At 43.3% G+C, this 10770-nt stretch overlaps 1 protein-coding gene across 1 annotated transcript; it reads right to left on the reverse strand.

Moving 5' to 3' along the window:
• Nucleotides 1–4485: 4485 nt before the first annotated feature.
• AYL99_03487 (hypothetical protein) lies at nt 4486–9703 on the reverse strand (the record flags this gene model as incomplete). Its single annotated transcript, XM_018835003.1, has 7 exons — nt 4486–4614; nt 6706–7295; nt 7352–7913; nt 7963–8263; nt 8317–8996; nt 9065–9496; nt 9548–9703. 7 exons carry the CDS (start codon nt 9701–9703, stop codon nt 4486–4488), a joined length of 2850 nt encoding a protein of 949 aa, XP_018694653.1.
• Between the last annotated feature and the right edge of the window lie 1067 nt (nt 9704–10770).

Consider the following 10770-nt stretch of genomic DNA (forward strand, 5'->3'; position numbering starts at 1 on the left):
AACCGTTTACGGCTCGAGATCCGTATAGAGATTATACGTAAGAATAAGAAGATCCGTAGTCGAGAATAAGTTCTAGCGGTAGCCTAACGATAAGAAGAGCTTATCCGTTAGAGAGTAAGATAAGAGAGAGTAGAACGCTCTTATATAGAGCGTAGGCCTCCTAGACTTATTATATATATAAAGCGTATAAGTAAAAGCCGGATTATAGATAAGAAGTTACGCGGCGAGAAAAAGGAGACTAAAGAGAAGATAATCTCTACTGTAATCTACTATAAATATAGTAAATTAGATTATAAGATATACTAGTATTAACGATACTAGCGTAATAATAAGCGCCGGGACCGGGACGTAGACGTAACGTAGTAGAGGAGTACGCTAAAAAACTAGACGACGGTACTTTTAACGCCTTAATAGCACTAGAAGTCCTAAAAAATAAGGTACGTAAGTCGCGGACTCTCTATATCGCGATAGATCTAACCGTACCGCGAGGAAAGCGTACGCTTAATGTATTAATTAACTCGAAAGCGAATAAGAACTTCGTATTATAAGTCGTAATAGTTAATAAAGGACTAAAATCGACGGGCTAATTAATCCCGGTATATAATATTAATAGTTATATCTTAAGAGTATATAGAGTATATATACTCGAGATAAGTACGCGAGACGGATAGAGTATCCCCGTTTCGAGTACGATAAACTTTATCGCGATAGATATATTACGATATAATATAATCTTAAGTATCCTCTAGTTAGAATATATTAACTCTAATATCTATTAGAGTCCTAAGAAGTAGTTCCTTCGGAGATAGGAGCCTAAGGTCGTTAAAGTTAGCTAGAAAGAGATCCTTAAAGAGTTAGAATTGTATATACTTCTCGTAGCGTAGGCGATACTTAAGTAGAATATACTCGAAATAGAGTATCTATATATAATCGAAATAGAAGAACTTCTAATCCTCTAGGAGTACGTAGACTATTTAGATATCTTCTCGGAAGGAGAGTCGCCTAAAGTATTATTGGAGTACCTTAAGATAGGATACTTTATATATATAGAGAAGAGGAAGAGTATCCTCTTCGGACCTATCTACTCTATAAGCGGTAGAGAGCTAGAAGTATTACGAGAGTATATCTAAAAGGCTACGATAAAGCGTTAGATTCGGAAGAGTAAATCGCCTACGGGCGCGAGTATTCTCTTCGTACTAAAAAAGGATAGAACGCTACGTCTCTACGTAGACTATTAGCTCTTAAATAACGTTATTATAAAGAATCGAAGACTACTATCTCTCGTATAGGAGATCCTAAACCGATTAGAAAGAGTATAGATCTTTACTAAGCTAGATTTACGAGACGTCTATTATTAAATCCTTATCGCCGAATAGGATAGATAAAAGACTACGTTTCGTATACGCTATAAGCACTACGAGTATATAATTATATTCTTTAGTCTTACGAACGCTCTCGTAACTTTCTAAGACTATATCGACGAGATCCTTACTAAACTTATTAATATTATCTATATCGCCTATATAGATAATATCCTTATCTATAGCGAGGACCCCGTAGAATATACGGACTATATCTATATAGTACTTAAGAAGCTACGGAAAGATAAGCTCTATATTAACTTAGCGAAGTATAAGTTCTATACGAAGTAACTTAAGTTCCTAGGGTTTCTTATCGGAATTAAAGGCGTTTCGGTAGATTTACGTAAAGTATAAGTAATTTAGGAATAGTCGGTACTAAAGTCGTACTACGATATTTAGGTCCTTATTAGGTTCGCTAACTTCTATCGTAGATTTATTCTACTTTACTTCTCCGTTACGGCTCCGATTACTAATCTCCTTAAGAGAATATAGAAAGGGAAAAAGATAGGACTATTTATATAGATATCTAAAGTAAACGAGACGCTACTACTCTTAAAGAATCTCTTTAGAAATACGGCGATTCTCGTCTATTTTAATAACTATCTATTAGGAAAGCTAGAGATAGACGCCTTAGCGGAAGTAATAGAAGATATCTACTCCTAACTATACGAAGCGGACGAGAGACGTACTAAAGCCGTATAGAGACCGATAGTATTTTATTTAAAGAAATTCTTGAAGGAGTAACGGAACTATACGACGGATAATTAAGAAATACTAGCGATAGTTATAGCGTTTAAGAAATAGCGATATTATCTAAAAGTACCCGTTACGCCCACGCTCGTCCTAACGGATTACGAGACGCTATAGTACTTTATAAAGACGAAGGAGCTAAACCCGAGATAGATTCGCTAGATAGAATACCTCTCGGTCTTCGACTTTACTATCTAATATCGAAAGAGTAAGGAGAACTCTACGAACGGTCTCTTTAGGCGTCTAGATCTAATAATAGTTACTAAACTACGGGGGAACTCTCTACGCGAGCTAATCCTAAAGCGTATAATAGACGTATTATAAGAGAATCCGTTATAGAACGTAGGACTATCTCTATAAGTAGAAATAGGAATATTTATAACTATAATCGGAGCTTTAACTCGTAGTTAAGTTTAAAGACCTTAAGATTCTAGAGAGAGCGAGTATTATATTATCTATCTAAGACCGGAAGGGAGATATATATAGTAATCGCTAGATATACGTCCCGAAGGCGGAGAAGGTACTCTAACGACTATAGAAGAAACGCCTCTTAGTTAACTATCTAATATAGTAGTAGAGTAAATACGAACGCTATAGATAAAGGAAGAATAGTATAGAGCTCGATAGTAGAAGATATTAGGAGTAAAACTACTATACGATTCTTAGAAGGAAGAGTAGTCCGTAGATAATATAAATCTAGTACGCTATAGTAAAGTCGTATATATATCGAATAATCTATTTATAAAAGCCGAGATTCTATAGTTAAATTATAATAATCTATAATAGGGGGATACTTTAGTAATAAGCGGACTTCGGAGATAATATATAGGTTCTATTAGTAGCCTTCGCTCGCGAGAGATATAGAGGACTACGTCCGCTCGTATATAGTATACTAAAGGATAAAAGTTCTAAGGTATAAGCTATACGGTCTACTTAAGTTATTACTACGGCCTAAGAGGCTCTAGTAAGATATCTCGATAGACTTTATCGTAGGGTTATTACCGTCAAAGTATAGAGAGAGAGTATACGATACGATTCTAAATATCGTAGATCGATACTTAAAGATAGTTCGATATATTCCCTATACTAGCGCGATTAACGCTCTAGAGATAGCTAAGTTACTAATCTATAAGATCTTTACGAAGTATAGAGTATCTCGCTTAATTATTAGCGATAGAGACTTTATATTTATCGCGGAGTATTAGGATAACGTATACTATTATCTTACGATCCGGCGGCGTTTCTTAACCGCGTACTATCCGTAGACGGACGGATAGACGGAGAGAATAAATTAGACTCTTAAAGTCTACCTTAGATACTATACGAACTATAAGTAGAATAACTAGATATCGCTACTAGCTAGCGTAGAGTTCGTATATAATAATATAGTAAACGCTAGTATAGGAAAGATACTCTTTAAAGTAGTCTATACCTTTGTACTTACGATATATATTAATATCGCACCTAAAGAGAAGAGGACGTATAGTAAAGTAGCGAGACGGGAGATAACTATAAGAGTAGAATCGTAATAGACGAGTATAGATATCTAGAAAGTAAGTTAGGATAGTACTATTAAGTACTATAACCGGAAATATAAGGATATAATATTCTCTATAGGCGATAAAGTTCTTCTAGCTACGAAGTATATATATACTCGCCGCGTTAGCCCTAAGTTAGTAGATCGCTTTATCGAACTCTTTAAGATACTCGAAAGGATCGGTAGGAGCGCCTATAGACTAGAACTATTAGTAAAATATAGACGTTTATATTATATCTTCTATATATCTCTCCTAGAGCTCTACTATTAGAGGGAGAGTAGATCAACTCTAGAGCTAGTAGATATTAATAACGAAGAGAAATAGGAGATAGAGCGAATACTAGACGTAGTTAAAACGAAGTCCGAGAAAGAGAGATTCCTTATCCGCTAGAAGAGATACGGCGAAGAGAGCGATATATAGAAGTTAGTAGAATATATTATATATATATTAGAAGTAATAAAAGAATTTAGAAAGTTAAGATAATAAATTCAGCGGTAGAGTCGTAGCGCACTTATAGTATAAATAAAGCGCACGGAGCGTATATAAGCTATACGGGTAAAACGGAGCTACTATACCTCTTATAAACGCGTATAGAGCGTAGGCCGAATATACCGACGACGTACTCGTAACGCGGACGGAATACCTTACTCGTCGTCGTTAGGATTACTATTAGACTAATCCCGGGGAGGCTAGATATTAGGTATTTAGAGGGAGTCGGACTAATCCGAGAGAGAGATATTACCCTATAAGAGTTAACGATATATTATATATACGTTTTAGATATATATACGTTAAGTCTACACTTTAGTAAGGGTACGGACTATATATATAAGTATTTAGTTTATCGACTCCGAGATCGACGCCGAGACGCCGAGATCGACGGAGAAAGCGGACGTCTTATCCTTACGGGGCGTAGCCGGAACGTCCCCGACGTAAGAGAGACTCTCGACGATAACCTTACTAGACTAAGTTATAGTATTAGAGATAGCGAGATACGCCGTACGAAGATTAACCGCTACGTAGACGATAAATAGTCGAAACGCGTATAGAACGAAGAGAGAACGCGCTTACTAGACCGATAGAGATACTCCTTATTAAGAGATAACTAATCCTTAATAAGATCGTCTACGATCTTCTAGTAATTAGCCGGGACCTAATATATTAATATATATATTTCGAGTACGCTTCGAGTACGCTTACCGGACGGCACTTAGCGTGACTACGCTAGTAGTGGGTATACTTAGTGAAGCTAGAATTAATAGTATAGACTTTGAAGTTATTAGGCTAACTAATAGCGCGTACGTAGCGCTAGTAGAACTTATATATACGGATATACCCTACTTTACGTAGTAGGCGCGTAGAGATAGTATAGACTAAGCGTATAGTTAGCGTACCTACTGCGACTAATAAGTAGGAATAACTCATAAGCTATAATTAGTAAGAGACGTAAACGTCGTATAGGCGAAGAGGATAAGAAGCGTATAATAAGCGCGAGCGAAACGAAGGGGAAACGGACACGATATATAGCGTACTATAACCCGAGAGAAGAAAAAAAAAAAAGAGAAAGGAAGAGAGAAAAGAGTAGAAGGAGGAAATTTATAGAAAATTTTCTCTATATACGAGACTAAGCCGGATCGGGCGACACTAAAATAATACGATTACGAGCTTATATAGGCTTAATAGTCGGGGCACGTAATAATCTAGCTCGAGTTGCGATATATATACGTAGACCTCACGCTTGAGGATAAGCGCGCCTAGGGGGGGGGGTAGTTATTATATTATAGCCCCTAAATAGGGTAAACTAGCTAAGGACCGTACGCGCCCTAACGGGGCGCATAAGTAGCGGTATACCTTCGTACACTCCTCGAAGCCTCTTTAAGGCTTCAAGTCTCTATATATAGGGACCATAGCTATCGACTCTTGGTTTATTCCTTCTATCGACCTGTCTATCAGCCTCCCAGGGCTCCCCTTACAAGGTCGCCTTAGCGAGTCATGCGGTGAAAACGCCGCCCTACGGCGAATTTTAATTGTCAGGAACGGCTATGTATATAGGCAGAGGGCAGCAATGAGGTGGATTGTAGTTATATAGGTAATTCCTTGACAATGTGCCTCAACTAAGACTCTGAGTGTTTTTATTCGGGGCGACTTCCTGCGTCTACAATTGGGACATTCCTACATTCCTACTTTTGAGGCAAGACGCTACGAGCAATCCAGCAGTACCTGTCGAATATACCGCAGCTGGAAGAGAGTGGTCGTATCTATCTCTGTCATGATCAAATACGAGCCCCGTTGGCATGATTCCATACGGGAGACGTGGCACTCATTCTCGGGGCTTTGCACGAGTCCTCACCCCGCGCGGCTAGCCTGAGCTGGACTCGATGTTCGGATCTGCACAGGGGAGCTGGCCGTCGAGGACAAAGCACCTTGTACTAACGCATAAGTTCATGCCCTGTCTCCCTATCTTGTCGACCTTGTTCAATTCCTGTGCACGCAAGTCAAGAGCGCCGGTAGGAGTCATACCTCCTAGTCTTGACTTCGAATAAATATCACGACGCGGATCTCGACACTTTCTCGACTTAAACTGTTCGGCGCTGCCGTAGAGTCGAGAAATGAGGCAGACGGATAAACTTCGTGGTTAGTACTACGCCTAAGCTGGCGAGTAACTGAGCACCTAATATAGGCAATGTCGCCGCCGTACGAAGGCGCTTTGAAAATCGCTGCCCCGAAACATTCACACCTTATTGGTCAAAGGCTAAGTGGCACGTGACGGTAGAGAAGACAGCTAATCGGATCTCGATATTCTTCCGCACCAATCAAATCCGCGGCTTCTTTGACGAGGTTGCCTGTAATACTGTTTTCGCTTCGCTCAACAGGATGAAATTGATACATTTTTTGTTATTGTTGTTGTTTTTGTTCTTATTATTGTCTATGACTCTATGTACCTTTCGCAAAATTAGTGTTGGATGTCGCCATCTAGTTGTGCTCGAGCCGTATATTGTGTATGTGTATATCCAAACTCCAATTCCTGTACTGCCCTTCATTATGACCCTTCAAACCTTCTCAATATGGCTTTTGTCGTCAACAGCATACTGATCGACGGCGCTGACGATATGCGGGTTGAGGACAAAAGGTAAGCTGCAATGACAGACGATCATCAGAGCCATTGGTACGATCGCCACAGGTTGTGTAATCCTCCATGCAAGCGGTGCAAACAACGCCATGTATATCACGCCACCAGCGAGTGGAAGCAAAACGAGATACATCTCTTTAAATTTAGAAATGATCTTTGGAATCTCCTTAAAGAAGTTCGAATTCTCGACTTCCTTCTTGGTCATCTCCCAGGTCATTTCGTACCCGACGATGTGGGCGATCAAGGCTTTGTTGACGTGAAAGCTGAGGCCATAGAAATAGAAGCAGTACATCGGCTGCCATCTGAAATTTTCCCAGAGCGAACCAAAGAATGATCGTTCGCCGATGCGGAATCGCATAATGGCTAGAGCGATGTTGCTGAGGATCCAGAACACCAGGACCACGGAGAGAAAGATAGACCACGAGGAGGTATAAAATTTGTCCAGTTCATCCCAGTAAAGGCCAACCAGGACATAATTGGCAATAGTGTAGAAGAAGCCACTACCGATGGCATAATCTGTGAGACAAGGGTGTCAGCTCGTAAGTCCACTGGCCATAAGTGACAATACTCACATGAAGTCATGTATGATATAATGCTGAGCTTCGAAGACCAATGCATATCGCAAAACAAAAATTTCCTGAAAAGCGGAGTGAAGGGCCCTCTCCAGAGCCAGGTCCAAATGGGATTGAACAAGAGTTCACTGTCGCCGTAAGCGTATCTTTCCCATCGACTGATTTCATCGTATATTGTAAGAGAGACTTGCTCCTTGAACTCGTCTTGATGATAGGAAGCATATCGAGTGACCCAGTTGGCGCTTTGAAGTCGAATGCTCATGTTGAAATCTTCCGAAATATGATACTCCGACCAATACATCGGCTCTGAAGAATCACCCGTATCTATTGCGACGTCCTGGAGCGCTTTCCAGCGCACGAAAGCGTTGTGGCCGACGAAGGGGGCGCATTCACCATTGCTGACTTGGAACCGAATCTGCGCATAACACATTTTGGCAAAATAAGTAGCACCGTTCTCGAAAAAGTCTCCCGAGACCTGGTACACACTGGTGTGGTGTTGAATGATGGCGACTTCTGGCGAGAGGAACATTTCTGCTGCGCCTTGGATGAGGCAGTCCCGAGGCTGCGGACGGGTCAGCTCAATACTCGCAACCAGGTATCCACGAACTTACAACCCGAGTATCGGAATCACACATCAGGATGACTTCACCTATCCGGATGTTTCCAGCGGCTTTGACTCGACTATCCTTGGCCAGTTCTTCGGTCAAAGCTTGGTGATATAGAACATCCTCTTCCGCCGGATCGATGAAGACTGGGCTCCCATCTCTGACTTGGCTGCGGGCATGCACGAGTTTTGTGAGAGTTCGCTCGACTTTGTTGGCAAAATTCATGCAGAAGTTCGAATTGGAGGCTTTCTTGAATCGCCCGGTACGAAAGTATCCGTTCTCGCCGTTCATTGGTCGGGCGACCCAGCTGTGGTGAAAGTCAGTAAAAGGAGTTGCCAGACAGTTGTGTATGACGCTTACCCAATGTTGTTGGCTTCGTACCATTCGATACGAGCTTGTGCGGCAGCAGGGTCGTTATGAAGGAGGTATCCGAGGCCATCATCCGTGATGAAAATATTGGCCTTTCCTCCTTTCAACTCATAGTCGGAGACTGCAGCCATCAGACTCCGAACCGTTGGCATAACGACTAGCTCCAGTGACTCCTTGTAGACGGCCATTTGTATTGTGACTCGCGGAGGGGTAAATCCTTGATCATATGCTTGCTTGAGGTTTGGTTTGTTGCTTGAGAAGAACCGTGTGTTGGTGAAAAGGCCGGTGATGGGTCCGAAAAGCTGGAAGGCATAAGTCATCAGAGACAGAGAGAAGAACATAGCCACGATCAGGGTTAGTGGCTCGAAGGCAATCCAGACGAAACGCATGCGATCGCCATCTGTCAGCATCTCGAGGACCAGATGAGATGTGGTGTAGCCGAATATGAGGAAGACCAGGAAGAATATCGAACAAGCCATGATGATTGCGCCATAGAGCCTTACTGGGCGATCGAGGGATTCTTTTTCGAGGTCTTGTTCTTCCAAATCCGAGATCTCTGTGACTTCGGTTGTGAATCTGTCCTTCTTCGATTTGTTCCACAGGCTTAGAGAACTCGCAGTCAAAGCTCTGGATGTGTGATGGCCGGCGGTGAAAGGAACATCCCCCCATATCTAATGTTCAATCAGCACTCTTCTGGCTGGCAGACCACATACACCCGTCTCAATTTGTCGGAACTCACTAGTTTCATCAATGCCTCTTCCGTGGCGACCGCTTGTTGCAACACCTGGTCTGCCTCGTCATGCCATACCAGCAGAATTCTCTCGCTTCTGACTAATGCTGCGTAGGGAAACCTTCGGGCCTGAGCAAGCCCAATTCGCATGAGGTTGGCCATGCAGTCAACGACTTGGAGATCCAGGCCATCACCAAGCATGATTCCATGATCTTCGTCCCCAATGACATCGAAGATAGCCTCTGTGGAATCCGTAGCAATGGCAAAAGCTGCCTGAACGCCCAGTCTTGCAACCGTGCGAACCAGCGTTTCCGGGAGGTCCTGTGGCTCGACGCTGTAGGTGCCATTGGATTGACGCAGCAGGACACCGAGTGGCCTTTTTGGCAGGTTGATGTCGAACCAACCATTGGCAGCACCTTTTCCATAAAGGAACTTGGTCATCTAAGACTCGACAATTAGCTCAGCTTTCCTAGCATTTGCAGAAGCTCTTACCGTCCTGTGCCTCAGTGCTTCATCGAAGTTGGCTTTGTCCAGGCGCCTGCTCTGGCGGCTTGACACGGACACACCTGAAGAGTTCGGCTGCGAAAAATGCAGATATTGAGGTCTCGCCAGAGGCGTAGAGGCCCCTGCCTCGGAGACTGAAGCCATCGGGTGTTGTTGGTAGAAGCAAAGAAGTTTGGTCTCTACATCAGCCTGCCACGTCGGTTTTCACTGAGCCTTGCCAGAAAATAATGACGGCGAAGTACAGATATTAGGTGACAGATGGACTGAGAAGATTTGTTTACCGAAAAGGACGGTGGCTTTTCGCTATCTCCCACACCGGCCACCGTCCAGGGAGACCCGTGGGTGCGAAACGTAGACTTCCCCCATGTCAGTCACGCATTTTGTCCGAATGCATGATTCTGGTCGCCGTCGGCCAGGGTCGCGTCCCGCGTTGTGTGATTTCAATGGCATGGTGGCGGGCATCTAGCTCAGCCGTTGAACGCAGCGTTGAGGTTGTCAAATCTCACACTGCCGTGGTGATTGGACGTGTTCTAACTGCAGGAACAGGCCCGAGATCCACCTTGGCGTGTCCAAGATCCGGATAAGGAGGCATCCGCCAGCTTAGACCTGGAGATCTCGTGGCTAAGACTTTTCTGGGCTGAGACACTTACATGGTGTCGGAAGTACAGTACCTGGCGGCAGGGCTAAGTGGCTATTCATGGACCTCTGGGCTAGTGGCTGCGACACGGCCATGACAGCACATTGTCCGCTCGCCACGCAAAACCTGGACGGTCAATCCCAGGGTCATTATCGACATGGCGGTGACTCTGCCCGCTTCACCAATGATGCCTCACAGCCAGAGGATCGTCAACTCGGGCCCGCACTGATCAGAGACAGTGTATCTGTTTTCTCCGGCAACAAGGCCCGGCACCTTCCTCATGTGTGATAGGAATGTTCTCTATCTTGTTGGAACTTGGTTTCCCGTTCCTCGCTAACAGGGGTTAATTTCACGGCCAACTTCTGAACCGTCCCAATTGAACAATGGACAGGGTTCATGTTCCGACAGGAATATTGTGGCTGGCGTGGCTGGACATGCCGTTCCAATAATGCGAGATCAACGTTTCCAGAGCCAGTTTCGTCACACCCGTCACATTCAGCCAACACCGAGTACTAATCTAGAGCCTGGGTGACAATGCCGGGGGCGAAAGGCTACTCCCACTTCTGCGCGTCGA

The sequence above is a fragment of the Fonsecaea erecta genome (genome assembly GCF_001651985.1).
Source record: "Fonsecaea erecta strain CBS 125763 chromosome Unknown Scaff3, whole genome shotgun sequence".
NCBI lineage: Eukaryota > Fungi > Ascomycota > Eurotiomycetes > Chaetothyriales > Herpotrichiellaceae > Fonsecaea > Fonsecaea erecta.